The sequence below is a fragment of the Palaemon carinicauda genome, chromosome 5 (assembly GCF_036898095.1).
Source record: "Palaemon carinicauda isolate YSFRI2023 chromosome 5, ASM3689809v2, whole genome shotgun sequence".
In the NCBI taxonomy this organism is placed as follows: domain Eukaryota; kingdom Metazoa; phylum Arthropoda; class Malacostraca; order Decapoda; family Palaemonidae; genus Palaemon; species Palaemon carinicauda.
Genome location: NC_090729.1, coordinates 160,121,652 through 160,149,073, shown reverse-complemented (window position 1 = coordinate 160,149,073; position 27,422 = coordinate 160,121,652). Strand labels below are relative to the sequence as shown.

The following is a 27,422-nucleotide window of genomic DNA, read 5'->3' as shown; positions in this document are numbered from 1 at the left end:
AACAAGAGGAGTGGGTCCTAGTACCCCGCAGTAATCTTAAAGACCTTACTACGGTCACGGGCACTGCGGTCAGGCTTACCGGAGACAGTCCTCCTAGAAGGGCCTCCGACATCGTAAGAGGCGACAGTAGGCCATGTCGCCCTCCTCAAAACAATGAGCTGGAAATAGGACTTCTCGTGCTGACGACGCTTCCGTCAGCAAGACAAGGGCACCCTAAGTATGATATTGTCTGTCTCAAAGCTGGAGGCAGGAATAACATCATTCTACTTGACAGCAACGAGGACAGACAGCGACGGACGCCTGTGCTGGCGGCACAACTCAGGGAGGGAAGGAAGGGATTAGCCTCTTCTCTCAGAGAGTGGACTATTATCATAACTATCTGGAATACTCCATAGATTCGAGAGAATATATAAACTCATCAGAATCGAATAGAAACGATAAAGACAGAGGCTTAACAGGGGGAAACACTTTACAAGCGCATAATACGAGCGAAGGTAACTCTGCTGCGGTAGGAGCCCCGGCAAAGGCCATCGAGTACTACTGGGGCTCCGGCACGAATACGTTAATGTAAAGTCAAATAATAACTTAAAAAGTTAAAATTCTTGCATGCAATATCACATCTTATTTACATTGCCTAAATAACTAACATATTAGCGTATAGCTGGGAAAGGGTCGCCAGACTATCTGAATAAGATACGATAATATAATGGGGCAACAGCAGTCATGAAATGGCTGCCTCCGGCATTGGCAATGCTCGCCAAAACACGCTTAAGTTAATGAATTTAACCGTGAAAAGTGAGACCAAAATTACACCAAGGAAAGATTGAATACTCAACTTTCTAGATGACGAAGATGCTGATGATTGCATGATGAAATAAAATCCAAATCTTGAAAAAACACCGGGCTTAGGGAGAACACACACATTCTTAGCAGGCTACAAGAATAGGAATGGAGTCACAGAAGTAGTAGGGAAGGGGATCCACCGTGTACCTAGAACGGCACCCCTTCCTTTTTGCCACTCTTCCCCCTTACATCGAAGTGTTAAATCTATTCGGGTTGAAGATCGCCATGTGTCGTATCTGAAAATACGTCCCGATGTTATACGATATCCTTTATTAGATACTCGTGCCAGGAGTTGGAATCCTGGAGACCTTTAGTTTTAATTCTATGGGAGTATCATTGTGCCAATATCCCTTAGAAGGCTACCTATAGGAACCCTTCCGTCAGCACGACATGGCCTGAGCCCAAAAAATTTTCTAACATATCCTGTGTTCCCTATCGTAGACGATTGTAGAGACCACACACTTTTATTGAGGTTGAGTAATCCTTCAATACCCAGATGGTGTGGCGGGATGTAAACAAACACAACCCCCCCACACCCTTGATCACTCCTACTTTCTCAATATCCCACAATACAAACTTTCCCCTGACTCTACTTAAAACTGGACTCTTGGACAGAAGGAAAATGAAAACAAAACATAACCTTAACACTATATTCTTAAAAGTAAACGCAATCATAAACCAAAAAAAACACTTATCACGAATCATAAACAATATTAAATATACAACCGTAACACCATTCAAATAAAAAAACCCTAACAACTTAAAATTACCACACCCAAAACCAATATTTGTTTATGAGTGGAACTCTTTATCCACACACACGTGACACACCAAAACCAATATTTATTTATGTGTGGACGTCGTTGTCCACACAAGGGCCAACAGTCCTTTTATAGCCCAACCCCACAACTCGGTTGCAACGCCACAATATGGCAACACTTGACACTCAGTCAATACAAAAATGTTTTCATTGATTTAGTCCGTGAGCGTAATCATCATCATCATCATCCTCATCGGTATCATCATCATCAACAGCAATCAGAAGTAAATTCGGTCCGGGTCGTCAACAAATAAATCAATCTGAGCAGTCTTAAAACAATCTAATACAGGCCAGGTCGTCAACTAAAGATCGGCATTCAAAAATAACTCTCCAAAGGAGGAATCGCGGCCTGCCAAAATAAAAAAGAAAAACACTTATGAACACTCCTAACTAACTTAACTATCGCACTATAATCAAAGATAAACAATAAACTTTCTATCACTCATGAACGCGCCTAACAAAAATAAATAAAAACAGTACTTACTCAGAACATAAAAACACTAAACAGCCGGCTTCCGAAGAACAAAAAAAATGCAGAACCGTCTCCTTCTATCGTCCAGAATCTAATGCTTTCGCCCAAGACATTCATCACCGCCTATCCTAGCTAAAAAATGTAAACAAACAACCTCAAATATACCAACAATCTTTCCAACTTCAAACAATCATTCGCTAATTATCCTTGTTCTTCGGCGCGCACCGCGGACACACAAAACACGCACACACAAACGCACATACACACATACTCTCTCGCGCACGCGCGATCTAATCAAAACTAAAGCAAATGAAATTCTCTCTCTCTCTCTCACAAAACTATGCAAATAAACACTTACTCTCTCTTGCGGTTTGACAAAACTTAAGTAAATAAACACCCACACTCTCTCTCTCTCTCTTGATTTGGCAAACAAAAAAAATAAATTAAGATAAAATTAATCCTCCACATTCCTCCCCCCTTACTTTGCCAAATCCTCACACAACACTTACCTATTTTCTCATCACCCAGTCGCAATCAGGAACAGGGCCTCGGCTTCGGGTAACTGGGCCTTCATATACCTGCACTCTCTCATTCACTTCTTCCATGTCGTTTTCATTCAACGTACTATTACGATTCCCGTCTATGCTCTGCTCGTCTAAGATATCATTCACTATTTCATCTACCTCAGTTTCATCTGGCCCGAAAATCCCACTAATTTCTGTCAACAATTCATCCATTACATCTAAACCATTTTCTACTTTAACAAAAGAATCATTCATACTGCTTATCATTCTCCTATCTTTCATTCTCGTGTCCGTCATACGTTCTCTTGCCTCATCTAACGAAAAACCACACACACTATAAGTATCATTCATACTCATCCAAGTTTCATCTGTATTAATACATTTATCTTCCATACTCACCTGTACATTTACACCCTTGTCCTGCTTATTCTGATTCCCGCCAACAACTACAAAATTTTCCTGTCTTTTACCCCCAGTAAAATTCTCAGACTTCTTTTTCTTTCCATACTCTACTAACACCAATTGCTTATCTTCTAAACCTAATGCCTCACACATACTCGGTTCATACTTGTTCGTTTTCAGCCATTTATTCATACCATTCTCCTGAATATATCTTGGTACCTCCTTCCATTTCCGCAACTGATTGTGGTGTGCCCTAACCTTTTCCACACTACCATCCACACTTACTTTACCTAAAACATAACTCAACCCACTAGAACCAACATCTAACACCTCATATGGACCTTCAAACTTATCACGTACCTTATTGACATTCATTCTTCCTTTTTCAATTACTTCTTTTAACACTTTCTCTCCCACTTTGTAGCTTTCAAATCTCTCATTTGCTTTCTTCCAAACATCTCTATCATTCTCGGACACACTCAATCTCGGTCTTACTATTTTTTCAAAATTCAACACAAACTTACACGGAGACATACCAGTACTCTTGTGCACCGTCGCATTATACGCCCACAACGCACGCCCAACATACAAATCCCAATCATTATCACATGTACTCATCATCCGCAAAATTTCTGTTAAGGTTCTTACAGTCCTTTCAGCCAAACCATTCGCACTTGGCATATACGGAGTCGAATACACATGTTCAATGCCCCATTCTCTCAACATCTGCTCAAACTCCCATCCAACAAACTCCGGACCATTGTCACTTAACATTTTTGCAGGCTTACACACACTCATCGGCAACATCACTTGACTTACCATTCTCGCTACAGTCTCACTTCTTTTATTCTTGATGGGTACTGCATATGCAAACTTGCTCATATGATCGACCATGACAATCATTCCCACATGTCTTCTCGCAGTCACAGGCAACGAAACACAATCAATCACAAACATCTCAAATGGCTCTTTCATATGTAACCTCAAAATAGGCGGACTTGCATGCATGCTCTGATACTTCCCCTTCTGACAATCCTCACAAGTAGTCGCTACATCCCTACAAATTTGACTCAACCCAGGCGTAAACAACCTCTCTCGCATGCATTCCCACAATTTATTCTTCCCCATATGCCCATACCTGTCATGCACTACCATACACATACCCACAGCTGCATGCATTGGAAATACAGGAACATATATATCTTCATCCATTCCCCTATGCAAAAAATACACAATATTCTTACAAACAATAAATCTTTTAACAACTTTCTTATACGCTTCCAAATCACACGGCCATTCTTCCACCCTAATACCATTTAAAATACATTCACGTAACCTATTTATCTCTAAACATTCACCTTGCATTTCTTCCACCTCTTCTTTGCTCAACAAATCATCTTCACTTTTTGCAATATCAATCATGCCAACAAAATTCGCCATGAATACACTATTATCCTCGATTACTATTACCTTACAGCCATTCTTTGAAAGCAAACCCTTACCAACATCAACTGACACATGGTGCAACCTCAAAAAATCTATTCCCATCAAAAAACAACTAGGCATTTCATTCTCTCCCATTACAATAAAATTATGTTCAACTTCCATACTCCCTAGTTTCACTTTCAACCTCACTTCTTCCCAAACAAGTAAACTTCCCTGACCTATTCCATGAATTCTCACACTCGTACACTGTCTTTTCACTTCCCAATTGTACCTCTCAATTTCCCTGATAACCGACTCATTTACTAATGACACTTGAGCACCCGTATCAATTAAACTACAATATTCATTCTCATTTATATTCACATACGTCATCATCCTTCCTTTTACACCATGCATACATACATTTACTCTCCTTTCAATTCTGTCACTCACTTCACCAATATGTTCATCATCATGTTCACTGTCCTCTATACCCCCATATCTTAGATTAAGGTCACTTGCACCATTATCCTTCTCACTCAACAATTTGCAACATTCCTCCTTACATTGAATCCTCAAAATATATTCCCTATCATTCTCCTTACATGCCCTATATTCCATCGGTCGATTCCATCCAAAATACAAATACACAGTTACACCATACAACATACTTACCACCATTAATATCTTTGATAATACTTCCCCTTCTAGTACACTACTCTCCTCCTCATATACCATTTCTTTTGACACTTCATTCATCACCCTTCTTTTAAGCTCGCTTACGCTACCTGGTATTTCCGTATCTAACCCTTCTTGTATTAACTTACTTAAACCCATTAGGATACACTTATACACCATATCTTCCCCTTCACAACTCTGCTCCACAACTAAACCTTCAGGCAACCTTTCAGAATTCTGATTACTCTCTTTATCTTCCATCCTCCCATGCATCCTCGACATCGCATCTGCTATCACATTCTTATTTCCCGGTACATATTCTAACCTAAAATCAAATTCATTCAAATCCTCTATGGTCCTAGCAACCCTTGCATTCACACACTCTTTCCTTATCATGTACACTAGGGGCTGATGGTCAGTACGCACAATGAATTTTACACCATACAAAAATACTTTCAATGCTTTCACACAAAATCGTATTGCAGCCAATTCCCTGTCAATCGTCGAATACTTCCGCTCAGCTTTATTAAACGCTTTACTAACATACGCTATTACTCTCAATTTCTCTTCTCCATTTACTCTCTGCGTTTGAACCAAACAACCACCCATACTCACCCCACTCGCATCCGTATACAACTCTAGCATACTCGCATTTTCACTGTAGTCTGGAAATGCCAAAGTGACGTCTTTCGCGGCCTCTTCCTTCAACCTTTCAAACGCTTCTATCATCCGATCATCCCATTTCAATTTTGTACTATTCCTTTTACCCGTCCATTCATTCAAAGGCTTCCCTATACCTGAACAATCTCTAACAAACTTGCGCCCAAACTCAACCAAACCAAGAAAACCTCGCAACTCACGCACAGTCCGGGGACGTGGAAATTCTCGCACCTTATTCACAAACTTGTCACTCTTCCTTATACCAGATTCACCCACTACATGCCCAAGAAATTCCACCTCCCTGGACAACCATGTACACTTCTCAAGCTTAATTTTCACACCAACTTCAATTAACCGCATCAACACTGCCTCAAGCAACCGCATATGTTCCTCAACAGTCTCGCTCGCAATCAGAATATCATCTATAAAAACAGTCACCTTCTGTCGATCGAAACCAGCCAATACAACATTCATCGCTCTTTGGAAGGCAGCAGGCGCATTAGCAAGACCAAAACTCAACCTTTTAAATTGGTAGTGACAATTTGTACTTGAAAATGCGTTAATGGGCCTGCTCCCCTCTGCCAGAGGCATCTGATAATAGCCCCGCACCAAATCTAATTTAGTAAAAACTTTCATTCCATGCATCTTATAAACACAATCAGACACCACATTCATTGGAAAACGTTCTTTAACAGTCACCTCATTCACCTTCCTATAATCAATACACATACGTAAACTTCCATCCGGTTTTCTTACAGGTACAATAGGGCTATTCCAGGCACTCTCACTCCTTTCTATTACACCCATACGCTCTAATTCCTGACACTGCTCCTCTATCTCCTTGGCAATAGGCGGAGAAAAATGCCTGGGACGCTGATATATGGGGGTATCATCACTGAGAACTATTTTAAATTCTGGCAGGTCTGACCCCCCACAATCATCGTCACCGAGACTCACAACTCTCCGCTTATCCCATAACATCTTAAGCAATCGTTCCCTTTCGACCTCACTTATACTCTCATCTAACTTAATTCTTCCTTTCAACGTATCGTAATCCCAATCGTCATCGTTCTTTACCTTACCAGCCATTACCTGTCTCGCCTTAACATATCTTCCATCCTCTACATTGATCAGTGTATACATACATCCCATGCAATCGCCCTCACGTATTCCACGTACTCTCTTCCTCCTAATACTCGGCAACAACCTTACATACACCTTGGGTTCCTGCATATTCATAACACCATCATATATATATGCACTCGTTTTCACCAAATTACCTGCTTCCATACCTTCCACTACATATTCATCCTCGTCACTATTCGAAATTCCCAGACTGCTCGGCCATGCAACTTTTACACTAATAACCTCGCCTTTCTTACCCGATAACTTTACACTTTCCCTTGCTACCAATGGCACTCCCTTCCACACCTTCGTACTCACTCTGCCGTCTTCCTTTAAATAAAATTCCCCACAAATATTACCTTTAACCTTTATTTCAATCATATTCACACTTGGATGTACAATCATACCACATTTTTTCAGAAATTTATACCCAAGCAGTACGTCATATTTCTCATTCGCTCCCTCAACCACGTAAAAATCATTATCCTCCATCATCAGCCCCCCAATCATAACATTTTCCCGCAACTTCCCTTGCACAGGCATACGCAAATTACCAATACCTTTTACTTCACCCTTACATCCCTTAAATTCACAAACCTCTTTTACCTTATCATATGCATTCCTAAACATTAAATTGACACCACAACCAGTATCAATCAAACCAACCAACTCTACACCATTAAAAATCATTTTCACACTCATGCAATCATGTGCCCTTTCTCCCATCACATCTTCATGCAATAAACCCTCACGAACATGCATCACATTCACTCCCCACACACACGAGGACTCACCCAGCTGAACCCTCTGAGTATTTAGTTTCCCGAACATCCTGGCTGACTTGATCCCTTCTTTCTACAAACCCTAGCTACATGCCCATCTGCACCACATTCAGTACACTTACCCCGCGGCTCCTTGCACATTCTAGCATAATGACCATCCTTACCACAATTACCACAAATTACATTCATACGATTATTACGGCATCCACTCGCTATGTGTCCAGTCATACCACACCGATAACACTTAACCACTTTCTCTTTCTTACAGTCGCTAATACGATGCCCTGTCTCTCCACACCCGAAACATGCTCCTAATGCCCATCTACACTCGTTCTTTTTATGTTCTACCTTCCCACACCTATAACACCTCTCTTCACGGATACCACTACCTAACCTAACTTGCTGCGTACTAGCACTTCTATCTCTCCAAACTTGATTTCCCTGTCTAAACCCGTCATTTCTCGGCATGGGTATTCCTACATTACTCACCCTAACACTTCTATCTATTACACTATCAGCGGCCCTCATTGGCCCTCTCATAACAGCATCTCTAAAACTACCAAATTCTGGCACACATTCCTCCATTCCAGTTCTTACACTCACAGATTTACTTTCTTTCATACACCTATCCAACTCGTAATCCTCAACTATCTCTAAAATATCATCCCAAGTCAATCTCTCTCTAGTCCACCTCATTTTCTCCTTCCGTTTCAAATTAATAAACTCACACACACTCTCTGGTACTGTACCCAAAAACTTCTTCATTAGTTCCTTATTTTCATTTATTCCTTCGTCCCCATACTTCTTTCTAGCCAATGTTTCTAACCGACATACATACATCGAGATTGCTTCACCCACCTTCATTCGTGCTTCATCAAAATCATTTTTTCGCTTATACCTAACACTACATTTCATACGTTTTACCTGTTCAATTATCCTATTCTTTACACTTTCATACTCAACCTCTCCTACACTCATTATCACCCCATACATCGTCAACAAATATCCTGACAAAAATTCTCCCAACTCCCTAGCCCAAACTCTCTTACTATCCCCATACTTAGCCTGACAAAACTTTTCATATTCCCTAAAGAAGTCATATACATCCCTACTGCTATGTTCATTAAAACTTGCACACCTAGGAACCTCTCTCATAAACACTGTCTTACAAACTTCCTCTACTTCATTCTCACTACTATCTTCACTGTCTACTCCCTTCTTGTTGCCTTCTTCTTCATTTGAATACAATGAATCTAGTTCTACACTCAAAGTCCTATCTTTAACTATTCCCTTCTTACCCTTTTTCTTATTTACCACCTTCACCCAATCATGATCATCCTCACTCACACCCTGACCTTTCTTCTTTTCTTTCTTCACATTATCTTTACCTTTCTTCTCCTTCTTCCTATCACCCTTCGTTCCAATCTTACTATGTCTAGGCCCTTTACTTTCAATATCACTATCACTACCTTCCCCATTATCACTTACCCTATCCTCTTCCACCATCAACCCGTTACCAGAAGCAGAAGCCACTCCTCCGACTGCACCTTCACCTATGACAGTTTTCATCATCCCCATTACTTGCCCCATCATAGCTTCCATTCGTTTCTCATTTTCTCGCATCCTCATCTCAACACCCTCTTCCACTCTCTCTACAGTTCCCTGAAGTTCCCTAAGTTTCCTTTGCATCTCCTCATTCTCACTACTTAACCTCGCATTCTCCAACAACAACCTCTCCTCTCGCTCATTAGACAACCGCAATTCCTCCTTTAAAATATACAACTGTTCTTCCAGTTCTTCCATTTCGATACCATTAATATTTTAAGTATTTTCAAACCTATTTACCCTTGTCCAACAGTCCAGTTTCAATCCCACCTTCGACAGTCCTTTACTTTCAGTCCCTGTTCGGGCGCCAAATTTATGTGGCGGGATGTAAACAAACACAACCCCCCCACACCCTTGATCACTCCTACTTTCTCAATATCCCACAATACAAACTTTCCCCTGACTCTACTTAAAACTGGACTCTTGGACAGAAGGAAAATGAAAACAAAACATAACCTTAACACTATATTCTTAAAAGTAAACGCAATCATAAACCAAAAAAAACACTTATCACGAATCATAAACAATATTAAATATACAACCGTAACACCATTCAAATAAAAAAACCCTAACAACTTAAAATTACCACACCCAAAACCAATATTTGTTTATGAGTGGAACTCTTTATCCACACACACGTGACACACCAAAACCAATATTTATTTATGTGTGGACGTCGTTGTCCACACAAGGGCCAACAGTCCTTTTATAGCCCAACCCCACAACTCGGTTGCAACGCCACAATATGGCAACACTTGACACTCAGTCAATACAAAAATGTTTTCATTGATTTAGTCCGTGAGCGTAATCATCATCATCATCATCCTCATCGGTATCATCATCATCAACAGCAATCAGAAGTAAATTCGGTCCGGGTCGTCAACAAATAAATCAATCTGAGCAGTCTTAAAACAATCTAATACAGGCCAGGTCGTCAACTAAAGATCGGCATTCAAAAATAACTCTCCAAAGGAGGAATCGCGGCCTGCCAAAATAAAAAAGAAAAACACTTATGAACACTCCTAACTAACTTAACTATCGCACTATAATCAAAGATAAACAATAAACTTTCTATCACTCATGAACGCGCCTAACAAAAATAAATAAAAACAGTACTTACTCAGAACATAAAAACACTAAACAGCCGGCTTCCGAAGAACAAAAAAAATGCAGAACCGTCTCCTTCTATCGTCCAGAATCTAATGCTTTCGCCCAAGACATTCATCACCGCCTATCCTAGCTAAAAAATGTAAACAAACAACCTCAAATATACCAACAATCTTTCCAACTTCAAACAATCATTCGCTAATTATCCTTGTTCTTCGGCGCGCACCGCGGACACACAAAACACGCACACACAAACGCACATACACACATACTCTCTCGCGCACCCGCGATCTAATCAAAACTAAAGCAAATGAAATTCTCTCTCTCTCTCTCACAAAACTATGCAAATAAACACTTACTCTCTCTTGCGGTTTGACAAAACTTAAGTAAATAAACACCCACACTCTCTCTCTCTCTCTTGATTTGGCAAACAAAAAAAATAAATTAAGATAAAATTAATCCTCCACAATGGTTTTCGTTGATCATCTGGGATTTACAATACCTGATCTTATTTAACACAGTACTATAAGTGGATGATGTTGGTATGAATTACTTACTAACACTAACTCTAGTTTCTAGAATTTCTCTCCCTTGTAACCTTCCCTATAAGGGAAGCTTAGTATTATTACGGACAGAGGTCTCGGCAATAGTTTGGGAAGAGAATACACTCGGATATGTGTCTTTTCTTATTTCCCTTCAAGCTTACTACCCTAAGCTACCATATACAATAGTAATTGCTATTGCTATTATATAATGCATGCTTTAAATATCCTTGATACAAGATCTACTCATTGAAATTGTCTCCTTCTTTACAGGATGATCCTGAGGAGACATGTGGATCGATTTTCTGCAACCGCAAGGGGAGGGACTTCTGTGGCCACACGGAGTGTAGGTCTCATGCCCCCTGCGGCATCATCACAAGGAACCTAAGGTATTGGAACCCGAAAGACTGCACCATCTGCTCGACTCTTCTAACCAACAGCTTCGGCAAAGCCCCTTCAGTTCACATAGGGACTAGGATCTTGGCGAAGCTTACCCTTCGCAAGTGGGTAAGGGGGTTCCAGACCTCCTCGGGACTACACGTAGCGAGCAACTCCCTGTGGCGTCTGTTGTTCCCCAAGGCTCGTCTAATCGCGATGGTGTCCCCAGAACAGCTTCAGTCTCCCTTCAGCCAGCAAAAGGTTGACTCTGACACCAATAGGACCGTAGAGGATGTGGACATCCAGCAAGAGAGGATGTCAGATGTGTCCTCCGGCAAAGAACAACACCTGCTGCACAGCATCCCTGAAGAGGACAAGGATCTTCCCCTCATGGAGGAAGAAGAATCCCTTTCGACGGCGACAGAAGACTCCCACTCTGCTTTGGCCGCATACCAGTCGTTACCATTGACGTCCTCTGCACCGACTCCACAACCTGTTGCTCAGGCCAGTGCGAGTGATGAGAATCTGGCGACTCTTAAACTCATAAAACTCATGCTGGAGTCGTACCAACAGAAGCAGAAAGCCATGCTGGAGTCCTTCAGACAGCAGCAAAGAACCATGCAGAAGATTGACTGTCTCGAGGCTGTCAAGGGCATGTCTAAGAAGCCTCTTGGAGTGTCCGATCTCCCTCATTGCTCCGATACCAATCCCTGGAGGTATGTGGAGCACATGAGCATGATGGATGGGAAACTGTTTGTTTCTGAGAAGCTGGGAGCCAGACCTATTGAAGACCTCGAGTTCTGGCCTAGCTTCTCTGCTTATCCCGAGTGCTATGTGAGACTGCGGGACGAGAGTGCGACCCAAGGAGAAACGGTCCCTAAGGAGGTCATCTTGTTTGAACACGATAAGGCGCAGGCCATCCTTTTGAAGACCCTGAAGGGATCGGACTATACCAACACAAAAGTTTCAGCGCTGAGCAAGAAGCACACTACTTTTCTTGCCCCTTCCTCAATCTCCTTTCCCTTTACAGAGAAAGCGTTCGACTCTGTTGTCAAGGCTGCCGACGAGGGAAAACCCTGCCCAACTTTGGAAGAATGCAAGCCATTCTCCCTCGCACTGCCTACTAGTGAAGGAAAGTGGAAGGATGTCCACCTAACCTTCTCCGTCGCCAAATTAGACCCGGAGATTGCTGGACAGCAGTTCTGCGAGACCCTTCCTAAGTTGCCAGACCATCTTCTGAATAAGGAACAGGAGTCGAAGGAGAGACTTGCAGCCTCTCTCTCTCATCAGAACTGCTTGGAACTAAGTGCGAGCAAGCATAGTACCCCAGAAATCTTCCTTTTCCTGGCCAAGTCTCACATGGGTACCCTTGTGAAGGACTTTTACGCTTTCCTCAGGGCAAGGAGAGCTTGCAGAGAGTTTGTCCTGGCTGCAGCGACCATTCAGCACGAACCACAGAAGTTGATTACCTCGAGCATCTGGGGTAAAGACCTCTTTCCACAAGATCTGGTCCAAGAGGTCATTGCGAGGGCAGCGACGGAGAGCACGAACCTTCTCCAAAAATGGGGTATGTCATCAAAGAGGAAGTGTTCTACGGAGGGAGGTCCCCAACCCAAGAACAAGAGGGCAAGGAGACCTCGAAGACCTGCGCAAGTTACTGCCATGACCACAGTGCCTCAGACCACCTTCCAGATGGTCCCTCAGCAGCTGGTAACTCGGTCGCTTGTTTTCAACCCTACCTTTGAAAAGCAGTTGACTTCCTTTCATATCAGCCAGAAAGGAAGAGGTTCCAGGAGAGGTTCTCCAAGAGATAGTTACAATTGGGGCCGAGGAGGACGTGGTTGCAGAGGTAAGTCTGCAGGACCCTCCAAGCAATGAGGGGTTTCAGGTAGGAGGCAGACTCCATCATTTTCGGGATCGATGGACTTATGATCCCTGGGCCCACAACCTAATTACGAATGGACTCGGGTGGAAATGAAGGAAAACTCAGCCCTGTTTTCCAGAATTCTTCCAACACTCCACCCCCTTGTTAGAAGAATATATCTCAGAACTCTTGACCAAGAAGGTGATAAGGAAAGCGGAGTCCATCAAGTTTCAGAGAAGGCTGTTTTGTGTTCCGAAGAAAGACTCAAACAAACTCAGAGTCATTCTATACTTGTCTCCACTCAACAAGTTCATCGAGAACAAGAAGTTCTGGATGCTTACTTTGCAACACATAAGGACCCTTCTGCCAAAAGGGACGTTCACGGTCTCAATAGACCTGGTAGATGCTTACTGGCATCTCTCGATGAGTCGCCTCTCCCCCCCTACCTAGGATTCAGACTACAGAAGAAGAAGTTTGTCTTCAGATCAATGCCCTTTGGACTGAACACAGCCCCAACAATTTTCACCAAGCTAGCAGACACAGTCGTTCAACAGCTACGCACCGAAGGTGTACAAATGTTCGTGATGCCAGACAAAACAATTTAGTAACATCAAAATTAAAGGAAGATGTAAACATGAGTAATCTGGCCCTGAACGAACAAGATGTGAAAATAGATGACTTGGAAAACAAACTTGGGAACCTTGGCGCAGACGCAGCAAATTCCACCCAGATCACCGACCTCACTGAGAAAGTTAACATTCTTGCCATGAATATGGAATCAATTAAAGCAACACTTCAAACATTGATAGACCCAAAACCGGAGAAACCGACATTTGCTTACAAATTTAAGGATAAAAGTCTGTTGTTAATTAAATTAACTAATACAACATCTAAAATTACTGAAAGAATACATGAGGTTGAACAAGCACCTAAAGACATTCCTATACTTAACACGAGGTCAACTACGAATGGAAATGTTGTAAACTTTGCAAACAATATGATCAGAGAAGAGGTGGCAAACAAAATTCAGACATTGGTGGCTGACACTGAAACGAGAAAAATCAGAAAACTAAAACCCAAGATAATGATATGCAATGTATACAATGATGAAGATGTAGTAAATGCTTTGATTCAAAGAAATTGCTGCCTGGAATATATCCAAAATATAGAAGATAAGTGTAGTCCTATAGAAAAATGCCTCGGGGGACCACCCACCATGTGCTGAAATGTGATCCTGAAGTTCGGAGGGCTATTCATGATAATGGGGACAGTTTCGTTACGATGGGGTATCTATAACATATGTGATAGGTACCACGTGATTACCTACTATCACTGTCAGAGGTATGGACATTTTGAAAAAGATTGCAAGTCTAAGAATGAAGATAAAGTCTGCGGAAAATGTTCTGGGAGACACTCCACCTGGGATTGTAATTCGGAAGTGTCAAAGTGTATAAACTGCACAAAGTTAAACAGACCAAGTGACCATACAGTAAATTCTAGAGACTGCAATGCTTTTGACTTGGAATTGAAAAGACTAGTGGAAAATACTGAGCATGGTTACTAGGGATGTCATAAACTGGTTATGTAAATATACAATCTGTAGGTAATAAGACTGTTCAAATTCGAGAATTGATAAACGAGAAATATTTAGATATACTAGCATTATCTGAAACATGGCTAAATAACTTGGACAAGGCAAAGATCACTGAAATGACGCCCCCCACACATGCCTTCTTTCACATACCGAGAGAAGGTAGGTTGGGTGGGGGTGTCGGACTCTATTCATAAAAGTTACTCATCAAAAAACGTTGAAAAGAATTAGTGTAACAAGCTTTGAATATATAGAAATAAAATTTACACCAAAAAATAAAAGAGTATCCTTTTTAACAATCTACAAACCTCCTAGAACAAACTAGTATCTTTTTTTAAGAATTCAGTACTCTCATTGAAAAGGTTATCATGGAGAAAAACGAATTAGTTATCTGTGGAGACTTCAATTTTTGGATGGATGACGCATCAAATCCTGACGCTTTGGCATTTAGTGAGTTACTAGAATCATATCGACTATTGAATAATGTCAACTGCACAACTACTTTAACTTGGCATACGCTAGACTTAGTTATAAGTGATGATATGAATAATTTTGTATCTGATATAAAAGTCGAAGAGAAATGTACTATCTCCCCAGTTCACAAACTAATTACGTTTAGTCGACCTCTACAGAAACATGCATTAGTAAAGAAAATAAACTTTAGACATAAGTCAAATTTTTCTCCTACTGTATTTATTGAGGAAGTTACAAAAGAAAATAAATGATGCTATCAACATTCCCTGTGATCATGATGACCGTCTGTTAGGAGCTAAGTGTGCTAACGGTCTTATGACCACTTACAATAAAGTGAGTAAAAGTGAATATGATACCATGTGCCCACCAACGGAAAAGACTATAACCGTAAAAGACCAATCTCCTTGGTTTAATGGAGACTTTGGTAAAAAAGAGGGAAAAAAGACGTAAATAAAGTGGAATAGGTTAAAAACTGAAAGTACTTGGGTAAAATACAAAACTGCTGCGTGTCAATGTAACTACCTACTAAGAAGGAAAAAAAGTGAATACTATAAGAGAAAGATCCTCAAAGCAGCAACAGACATAAATAAGTTATATCGTCTATTGAATGGTATAATGGGAAATGTTAAAGAAAAGAAGCTACCTGATGAATACAGTGACCAGGAGTTAGCAAAATAATTTTCTAGTATTCTTTAAAAACAAAATTGAAAGTATAATCAGGTCATTTGTAAATACTCAACATCAGATTAATGAGACACCAAGCACACAGACAAAATTAATACGATTTAGCAACATAACACAAGATGACATCACCAGAATTATCAAGAGAGCAAAGAAAACAAAGTGCGCGATCGATCCTATGCCAATATCTGAAGTAATTAGAGAGAGAGACTTTTCTAGTCTAGCCGAAATAATAATGAGAATAGCAAATGCAAGCATTGATGAATGGAAGTTTCCTAAATCTGAGAAAATGGCTATAGTCACACCAGTTCTGAAAAATGCACTGAACTACCAGGAATTAAGCTCATATAGACCTATTTCAAATCTATCCTTTGTCTCAAAAGTGCTTGAATAAGGGATTTTGACGAAGGAAAAATCTATTTCTGGGCGAGGAACCTGTGTCGCCTAGTGAAATGCTCCTTAAAGCACTATTTCTAAGGCATAAATATTGCTAAATATACCAGAGAAAAAAGGAATGCCAGGAATTAACCCAGCTCGCTCACTCAATGAGTGTCAGTATAGTTACTGGGCCGTGATAGAGCCACGACCATAGGTCCCTCACCAGTTAGACCTCTCCTTCATCAACATCCCCTACTACAACTATCCTCCCTTCACCCCTACACCTCCCCACCCCCCTACCTTTATTCCTCCTAGCACCCCAAGCTTGGACCAGCCAGGGTGAGGGAAAAGGAGAAGGGTGGGTTCACTGGGCGACACAGGTTCCGCGCCCAGAAATAGATTTTTCCTTCGTCAAAATCCCTTTTCTGGGCTCGACCTGTGTCGCTCCGTGAAATCATAACAGAGAAATGGTCCCAAGCTTGGGAACACTCAAAAATAAGGAACTGAAAATAAAAACAGAACATGTAAAAAAGAGAGTTTAATAACCAAACAGAAACTATCAAAAACAAAAAGCACAGAGGACAGGGAACTTCTTAAAATAAACAGCCAGATATACTGGTGAAACTCTCAAGACTCAAAAATTTAAATATAACAAACAAAGGCATAAATACATAATACACATTATTATTATTATTACTATCCAAGCTACAACCCTAGTTGGAAAAGCAAGATGCTATAAGCCCAGGGGCTCCAACAGGGAAAAATAGCTCAGTGAGGAGGAAAGGAAATAAATAAATGAAGAGAACAAATTAACCATAAATCATTCTAAAATAAGAAACAACGTCAAAACAGACATGTCATATAATAAACTATCAACAACATCAAAAACAAATATGTCATAAATAAACTATAAAAAGACTATGTCTGCCTGGTCAACAAAAAAGCATTTGCTCCAACTTTGAACTTTTGAAGTTCTACTGATTCAACCACCCGATTAGGAAGATCATTCCACAACTTGGTCACAGCTGGAATAAAACTTCTAGAGTACTGCGTAGTATTGAGCCTCGTGATGGAGAAGGCCTGGCTATTAGAATTAACTGCCTGCCTAGTATTACGAACAGGATAGAATTGTCCAGGGAGATCTGAATGTAAAGGATGGTCAGAGTTGTGAAAAATCTTATGCAACATACATAATGAACTAATTGAACGACGGTGCCAGAGATTAATATCTAGATCAGGAATAAGAAATTTAATAGACCGTAAGTTTCTGTCCAACAAATTAAGATGAGAATCAGCAGCTGAAGACCAGACAGGAGAACAATACTCAAAACAAGGTAGAATGAAAGAATTAAAACACTTCTTCAGAATAGATTGATCACCGAAAATCTTGAAAGACTTTCTCAATAAGCCTATTTTTTGTGAAATTGAAGAAGACACATCATAAACAGAGGGTAGGGTGTAAACCAATGAATAACAAAGGGGCGGTAGGGAGAGTAGGCTAGGCAGGTTACGGGCCCCTCTATAAAGGGAGACAAGGCAAAAAAGAAAAAAGTGGAGTAAAAAAGACAGGACCTAATTATAATGGTTCTTCTATATCCAGAGGAACTATATTCACAGCCGCCACTGCTGCAAATTTAAGGGCCTCCAAAGATTTCAAATAGTGGCGTTTAAAGACTGTAGGTGATTTCCAACCGGTATATCCTTTCAAGTCTTTAAAGTTTATGTGGTGGAAATAATTAACCGAGGTTGCCACTGCCCAGACATCATGGGCATGAGGGACTGAATGAGGATTGGCTTGTTTAATAAAGTAAAGAATCTGCTGCCTAATCCCCTTCAAGGAAAGTGTTCCTCCATGTTCTCGAACAAACAAAGGGCCTGAAGACGTATCAGAAGTTCTACTTAAGTAAGCTTTCAGAGTGTAGACAGGGCACAGGGAGAGATCCTGAGATAGTGGAACAATCTTCCACGGAGTCCATCGAGACTGAGGATCCTCATTCTTTGCTAAGAAATGCCTATCTGGTGATAGCAGGACCTCACCAGACGAAAGAAAGTCAATGTGACTCGGTTCTATAGATAAGGCCGAGAATTCAGATATTCTGGCTCCAGAAACTAAGCTTATCAAAAATAATGTTTTCCTAAGAAGCATTATGCAGGAGCATGAGTCATTATCAGTGTCAGAGGCCAATTTAAGGACATCATTGAGAAACCAAGAAACCGCGTGTGGACGGGTTACCGGTTTTAGTCTAGCACTAGCCTTGGGAATAGATGAGAAATATGAATCCATAAGATCAATATTGAACCCGAATTGAAAAATTTTCTTCGAGGCGGACTTAATCGTGGTAATAGTACTAGCAGCTAGCCCTCCTTCAAACAAAGTTCTGAAAAAGGTAACAGCCAGATTGGCAGTCAATGTCTGAGCATCCGAGTCCTTCAGAAACCTCGCTGACTTCTTCACAGCAGAATCATCTTCATAGCAGAATCATATTGCCGAAGGGTGGAATCCCTCTTATCCGATTCCAGGAAAAATGTGTTAAGGGGATCTATATCAGCATCCTTCTGAGCCGCAAATTTCATGAAGTCCATAAAGTTAGGGCACTCAGAATTCTTGAGGAAGCTGACACATTGCGAGTTTGTACTGTTTGAGACAACATTTGGTTGGGAATCCGTTGAGGAGGGAGACCGAGTTCTGCCAAGAGGGGAAACCAATTGCTTTTCGGCCAGTTGGGAACCACGAGAGCAATCTGTCCTCGGAAGGACCGGAGCCTGTCCAGGACTTTCATCAGCATGTTGACCGGAGGAAACAGGTAGATCCTCTGCCAGGCGTTCCAGTCTGTGGCATAGGCCAAAGGGTCCAGGTTGGGGGCCACGCAACATTGGAGTTTGTGGTTTGAGTCCGTGGCGAAGAGGTCCACCTGAAGATCCGGAACCTGTTGGCAGATCCAACGGAATGATGCTTGATCCAGAGACCATTTCGACTCCAGGTTAGCCGACCGGGATAAAGCATCGGCTACTACGTTCCTGACACCCTCCAGGTGAACTGCTGTCAAATGCCAATGGTTCCTTGTTGCCAAGGAAAAGATGGCAATCATTACTTGATTGATGTGACCCGACTTGGAACCTCCCCTGTTGATGCAATGAACTACCACCGCGCTGTCCAGAACCAACCTGATATGCTGATCTTGCGACGGGGAGAGCTTCTTCAGAGTCAAGAATACCGCCATGGCCTCTAAAATATTGATGTGTATCTGACGAAAAGTCACCGACCACAAACCCTGGACCTTCTTGAATGGAGAATAACACCCCTCCCCCAACTGCTTAGGGAGGTGTCCGTATGGACTATTAACATCGGCGGAGGAAAATGAAGAGGTACCGACTTCGCCAAGTTCTCGACCTTCGTCCATGGGAGAAGTCTTTTTCTGAGGATAGATGAAATCCTTGACACCTTGTCTCGAAATTGGTCGTTTGCCCTGGACCGCCAAACTCAATTGATGTCCTTCAATTTGGCTTTCAGTAGAACGTCCGTGATGGAAGCAAACTGGAGGGAACCCAGGACCCTCTCTTGGCCCCTCCAAGATGTAAATTTGGCCTTGAGAAATTTTCTGGTACCCCTTGCGATCTCTTTTCTCTTCCTCGGGGGAATCGACAGTTTGTGGGTGTTCAAATCCCATTGGAGACCTAACCACTGGAAGCACGACGCCGGAACCAGGCGGGACTTTTTGAAATTGACTCGGAACCCTAGATGTTCCAGAAATTTTATGACCTTGTCCGTCGACTCGTGACTCTCCATGTCGCCGTTGGCCCAAATAAGCCAATCGTCTAGATAGGCCACCAACTGTATGCCTTGAGTTCTCAACTCCTGGACTACTGCTTCCGCTAACTTCGTGAATACCCAGGGAGCGATATTTAGACCAAATGGCATCACCTTGAAGGCTAATGCCCGTTTGCCCAGTTTGAATCCCGGGAAAGGACGAAAATGACGCGCTATTGGAACATGATAGTAAGTGTCTGTAAGATCGATAGAGGTGGTGACGGCCTCACGAGGAAGTAAGGTCCGTACCTGCGAAACGGTCAGCATACTGAACTTGTCGCAATGAATGAAGTTATTCAAACGAGTCAGGTCTAAAATGACCCTTCGTTTGTCGGAGTCTTTCTTTGGCACGCTGAACAAGCGACCTTGAAATTTTAAACGCCTGACCTCCTGTACCTCATTTTTGAGAATCAGATCTCGGGTGAAATCCGTGAGATCTACTGTCGGACTCTGATAAAAGGTGACCGGTAGAGGGGGTCCTTGAATCCAACTCCACCCTAGACCGTTGGACACGATGCTGTGTGCCCATTTGTTGAACGTCCACCTCTGACGAAACAGATACTGAATAGCCTCCCCGCTACCTGCGGATCCTCATTGGGTTGCCGATGGCCTGCCACCACGGCTCCCTCGGGATCCTCTGCCCCTCCCGGAAACTCGACCACCTCCCCTGTAGCGAAAAGGTCCTCTAGACGTACTCCCTTTCGGTTGCCTACTATTCCCTTGAACCAGGCCTTGCGATTCATTGGCAGGATTAAAAGCAGGCGAAGTTGAGAAGGAAGTCGAAGGCTGAGGTGGCTGGCTTACCAGCACAAGCTGACAGTAGCATCTGAGACACCGGCACTGCCTGAACCACAGGTTGGGGTTGGGAACCCTGGAAAGGAAGAAACCGTCTCGCCTTCTTCCTACTCCGTAACTGTGTGCCACCGGATTCAAACTTCCTTTTAGGAACAAGACCCCACCTAACACGAAGGGTCTGATTGACTCTGGCTGTCTCACTGAGGATGGCATTGATCACATCCTGTGGGAAAAGGTCTGCCCCCCAGACCGAGGCTTTTATCAACCTGTTAGGTTCATGACGGATGGAAGCTTCCGCTAAGAAGCGCGTGAAGCGAAGACTTTATAAGGATCTTGAAGAGAGATTCATCAGCGTAAACTAATGAAGACATCTCCGCCATAGTAGCCGAATTAATAGATCTACTTAATCGAACACAAGCTTCATATTCCATCCGAATCTACGAATCTGGCAACTGGGGAAGACATTCACTGAACTGTGTCGTCGCACAGTCCGGAGCCAACTTCCCCGCTGTGAAGGTCGCCGGTGCATCAATCCAGCAAACTTGGTCCCCTGGGAAGAGCAAAGAAGTCAGATCGGTTTCCCGAAGTTGAGGCATAGGTTTATCCTCCATGACCGCTGTCAAAGTAAGATCCACCACTTTGGTAGTGCATGGAGTAGGAGTTTGCTCCTCGTCAACAAACACGTGCCCTTGTGAGGAGTTAACTTCGTGTCCAAGCATTCCCATTTATTCAGGGTCTGGAACCAGGTGGACTGGGCTTGTTCCTTAGGAAAAAATAAGTCTCCTTCGGCACTTTATCCACCCTGACAAGCGCGTCCTCCATCTAGCGTGTGTAACCTGGGAGTGGGAATTGCAAACCCGGTGGATAAAATTCAAAATCCTCAACCGGCCGAGTACCACAACCTTCAATCGTCAACATGCCTTCCGAGAATGGGGCATGTAGAGCTAACCTCCACGGGTTGCTCTTCACAAATGCCGGTAGCTTAGAAGCATCCGGGACCAGAAACTGCTGTTGCTGTGGGAGACTGGACCTCAAAAGAGACTCCATCATGGACTCCTGATTCTAAAGCCGTTCGCCAAAAGAGTTCAACAACTATAGCCGATCAGCAATAGGGGCAATATGGGATTGTACAATACTTCCCACTTGCGCCATAAGCTGACTCGAAAAAGCCGCCGGATCAAAAGCTAAATCTGGGGACTTAGCCTTTGAAGCAGAGGAAGAGAGAGAATGCACTGGACTAAGAAAAGGGACCTTAGAGCGCATGCTACCTACATCACCTACCACCCTACCTGTACCAGTCGAATCAACGACCATAGGTTCTACATTCAAGTTAATCGCAGCCACGTCATCAAGAACATCATCGCCTAAGCCCACTAAATCATCAGGGAAGGCTTGAGTCTCATCGCGAATCCTGGCGATGATTGGTGCCGCCACATCAGAAGCCACCGCCGCCGACATCTTGGCATTAGGGTAAAGGAGGGAACACATCTCCTCCGCCAAAATATATGGCTGTCTGGCCTTAACATTGCAACCAAAACCACCAACCCAGGTTTTGAGGGTCGCAATGGAAGCTCTCTTGATGGCCGGAGAGGCCTGAAAGAGACACCCGTTAGAAATCATGAAAGGGTGGTACAGGGGAATATCGCATTATCACTCTAAAATCAGTATGTATCAAAATATTGTTCCCACATAAATGTAACCAATATCATCAAAAGTCTGAGACAGACAGAAAATATAAAACGGGGAAAAGAAAAAAGTACATACCGAATCACTAGTCACGTCAGAGTCCAGAGCATAACAAATCTCGCACCCATCCGGATGCCAGACCAACAGGTCGTCCACCGGGACCGCACACCTGGCATGGGAGCGACAAACCTAATGGCCACAAAGTTGCTGCAATACAGCAGTACATGCCGTCTCCTGATAGCGTACCCCCTGCAAGATAAATGGTACACGAGTATAAAAAAAATTATCCATTGCCAGGAACCCCGGCGATAAAACTTAAAGAGTAAATTCCGCTGTGTTAACTGCCAAAAACACGCGTGCGAAAGAGCTAAGAGAGTAATCAAATAATAGCATTCAATAAACAACGTACCCCTCTGTCATGCCAGAAATAAGAAACATAAAGGTCCGGAGCCTAAGAACGATGAGTGGATACCGATAACCAGTCCGCCAGACTATAATTGTAATGAGTTTCTCAGCACACGGGATACCCACCGGAGTGGGAAGCGTAAGCAATAAGGGACAAGCAGACGAGGAACCATCATCCAAATCCGTAGGCACTGGAATACATAAAGTAAATAAACATGACTAATGACAGATGGGAGAAAAATAGATAATGTAGCGCCGGAAGACGTGTAAATCCTGCACAAAATTTAACTCTATGTAAGAAATAAATCTCCGGAATACGTGCATAAGTCTGGCCTAAAAAATTAAATGCTATGTAATAACTCTAACACGCACCATAAACTTCACCGCTGTCCCCCTCTCTCGTGAACTAATCAGTTACCAAAATACATAAACCATTATAGGATAAAGAAAAATATCAGAACAGAGTAGGATATCTGTATCCGATCAAAGAAACAACCACCAATAGTAGAAATGATTCTCAATTATCCCAGCCCTCCGGAACGGGAGGATAAACGGATGGATAACCCGAGAGGGGGTGTCGTGAGTTGAGGCGCACACTCAGCCTCGTGGGCCTGGTGGCGAAACAAGGAGAGTGCTACCCACAAAATCAGGTGACCTCTGTGTGGTACCACCCTCCGAAACACAAAGGAAAGACCCGATGAGGCGCAAGCATGTAGCTTCCCGCGAAGCACGTAACAAACAATATATACAGTAATGGCAGACGTAGAAATATATAAATTCACAAAAATAAAAGACAATGAAATGTAATTGAATAGGCTAAATCGACAAATAGAGTAAATTAGGGGGAAAGGAACATGCCGTAAAAGAAAATAATAACAAAACCTTCCAAAACCGGGTAGCTGCCGACTAGGAATGGAAAAAAACATTTAAGCACAAAATAAGCCTCCAAAATCGGGTAAAGTACCGACTAGGAAGGGCAGAGCGCAAACAACATGTGTTCTGACTCCCCGTAAAACACTCAAGAATACATAAAATCTCTTGAAAGGCTACCGACCGAAGCCGCATACGACTCTGCCAAGCAGGTCAACAAACACTGTCCAAAAGGCCTAAATAAAATGAAATCATGCCCAATTATTAAAATAGATGTCCAGATCACAAAAAGGGACTACAATTAGTATGAGGGGCTAATGGAAAGTCCGACAAACCAAGGAGATCAAGAGGAAGCGACACCAAAATGGCCGCGAACACACCCGTAAGGGAATGTGAACAAACGTCTAAGAAAAAACCAACAAGGTAATTGAATTAACAAGTGTTGCTACCTCGAAATCCTAAACAGACAACTATAATACTCAACTTGGGAGGAGGGATCTCCAAAACATCGGACATCTTCAAAAACACAAAACAACACAGAGCAATGAAAAACACGTCTGAACCTTCGCTGGTGCTAAGGAGGAATAAAGGTAGGGGGGTGGGGAGGTGTAGGGGTGAAGGGAGGATAGTCGTAGTAAGGGATGTCAATAAAGGAGAGGTCTAACTGGTGAGGGACCTATGGTCGTGGTTCTATCATGCCCCAGTAACTATACCGACACTCATTGAGTGAGCGAGCTGGGTTAATTCCTGGCATCCATGCATTCCTTTTTTCTCTGGTATATTTAGCAATATTTATGCCTTAGAAATGGTGCTTTAAGGAGCATTTCACGGAGCAACACAGGTCGAGCCCAGAAATGTAATTCTTGAACAACTAGTCACCCACATGGCAGAGGAGGAGACCAGCATGCAAACTACAGGATGAATTGGTGCATACATTGAAATACTGTGTTAAGAAGATGAAAGCAAGGAACAATAAGGTTCCAGAGATAATAGTGAAAGTTAAATTAAATGGGATACCAATTGATATGGCATTGGACACGGGAGCTTCTGTGTCACTGATAAGTGAAGAGTTCTACGCTAAACATCTGAAAAATACAGTGCTTCAATCCAGCAATATTTTGCTGAAAACCATGACGGGAGAAAAAATTGAAGCCGTCGGGATATGCTACATAACTATGGAAGTTCATGGACACAGAGTGGAGGAAGTGCCATTGTATGTGGTGCAGGGGAATGGACCTGCCTTATTCGGTAGGGACTGGCTGCATTTTGCGAAATTTGACTGGAAAAAGTTAGCTGTAAATCATCTGCATTCGGATATTCTGAAAACCTCAAAGTTCGAAGAACTGTTAAGGAAATATGGTGATGTCTTCGATGGTGAACTGGGTACAGCCAAGAATATAAAGGCTCATATTCGTGTAAGAAAGGATGCAAAACCAATCTTTTATAAAGCGAGGACAGTTCCTTGTGCAATCAGGGATGCTGTGAATGCAGAACTTAAAAGACTAGAATTGGAAGGAATTATTGAGAAAGATGACTATAGTGAGTGGGCGGTACCGATAGTGCCAGTTTCAAAAGACAATGGTTCTATTAGGATCTGTGGTGACTTCAAGGTCACCATAAATCGTTATGTGGAAAACCCTGAACATCCAATGCCAAATCCAGATGAACTATACCAGCGACTGAACGGTGGAAAATCTTTCTCAAAGTTAGATTTATCGCAAGCCTATCAGCAAGTGGAATTAGATGAGGAATCTAGGAAATATGTCACGATTAACACACCACTTGGTTTGTACAGATATACACGTTTACCATATGGTGTCTCAGCACCACCACAACTTTTTCAGTCTTTAATGGATAAAGTTCTGCAAGGAGGACCTTGTGGATGCAACATAGATGATATTAGTCTTACTGGAAGAACCAAAGCTGAACATTTACACAATCTTGAAAAGGTACTTGAGCGGTTGCACATCAATGGGTTGAAATGTAATTTGTCGAAATGTGAATTTATGAAGCCCTCCTTGAAATATTTGAGTTTCATTGTGGATGAAGAGGGTATCCATATGACGGAGGATGCCATTGCAGCAGTCACGGAGGCACCAAGGCCAGAATCAAGGTCTGAAATGCAATCCTTCCTGGGGCTGGTAAACTATTACCGTCGTTATGTGCCAAATCTCTCATCAGTCGTAGCGCCTCTCACGGAATTACTGCATAAAGAGAGAAAATGGCCTTGGTCAGTAGTGTGAAAGAGCTTTATCCAAGATTAAAAAAATGCTGACCACTGAAACAGGAGTATTAGTGCACTATGATTTGAGTAAACCTGTGACGTTGGCAGTAGATGCATTACCCAAAGGACTTGGAGCAGTGCTTTCCCATATCACTAGTAACGGAGAGAGACTAATTGCTTATGTATCAAGAATGTTAACACCCACTGAATGTAACCATTCCCAAATTGAGCGTGAGGGTTTGGCAATGATCTTTGGACTACGGAAGTTTCATCAATATTTATATGATTGTAAATTCACCCTTATTACAGATAACAAACCACTGTCATACATTCTGGGACCCAGGAAGGGCATTCCAGTCCTTGCAGCTGCAAGAAAACAACGCTGGGCTATACAGTTGGCAGCTTATGATTATGACATTGAATTACGTCGTTCAGGTGACAATGGAAATGCTGATGCACTCTCACGGTTGCCTTTACCAGACTGTGAATCCGATGCATCAGATAAGCTTGTAAACTGGACACAAGAAGCAACTGCATTTAACAGGCACCAGGTGAACTCTCTTCCTATAACTGGGAAATCTGTTGCAAGGGAAACTTTGCATGATGCTGTACTGGCTAGAGCTTTATATTATACAAGAAATGGATGCCCAGACTCTGAGTACATAGCACAGGAACTGAAACCCTTCCATAGCCGTCAGCGTGAGTTTTCAATTGAAGAGGGATGTCTTCTATGGGGTGCCAGGGTGGTAATACCATCGAGATATAGGATTCAAATCTTAGAAGAGCTACATCGTGGTCATCCGGGAATTGTTAGGATGAAAGGTTTAGCTCGCTTGCATGTGTGGTGGCCGAATATCGATGAAGATATTGAAAACACTGTGCAAAGGTGCTCTGCTTGTCAGGCTACACAGCCAATGCCGACTCGTGCTGAGGGTAATCCGTGGAAATGGCCTTCTGGTCCGTGGAAAAGAGTACATGTTGATTTCGCAGGACCATTCCTGGGATAAATGTACTCTACCTCATTATGATTGACGCATATTCAAAATGGCCAGAAGTACACCCAATGAAATCAGTTACACCTATGAATACCATCGAGATCATGCGGCGAGTATTTGCTCTGCATGGGGTTTGTGTAGAGCTCGTGTCTGATAATGGAAGACAGTTTGTGGCTGAGGAATTTAAAGAGTTCATGACCCAAAATGGTGTAAAGCATATACTGATACCCGCTTATCACCCAAGCAGTAATGGGCAGGCCGAAAATACAGTAAGAACATTCAAACAAG

General features: G+C 42.4%; 1 protein-coding gene across 2 annotated transcripts in view; it reads left to right on the top strand.

The window, feature by feature from the left end:
* The window catches only part of LOC137641566 (pleckstrin homology domain-containing family A member 8-like), a 179,607-nt gene that overhangs the window by 116,550 nt on the left and 35,635 nt on the right, over positions 1–27,422 (top strand). The window contains exon 5 of one of the 2 annotated variants that reach the window (XM_068374253.1): positions 11,259–16,510. The exons of the other annotated variant lie outside the window; for it this stretch is intronic. Within the exon in view, the coding sequence (XP_068230354.1) occupies positions 11,259–13,241 (1,983 nt within the window). The 3' untranslated portion in view covers positions 13,242–16,510. Of the gene's footprint in view, positions 1–11,258; positions 16,511–27,422 lie in introns of those variants that run through there. 2 annotated transcript variants of the gene reach the window in all.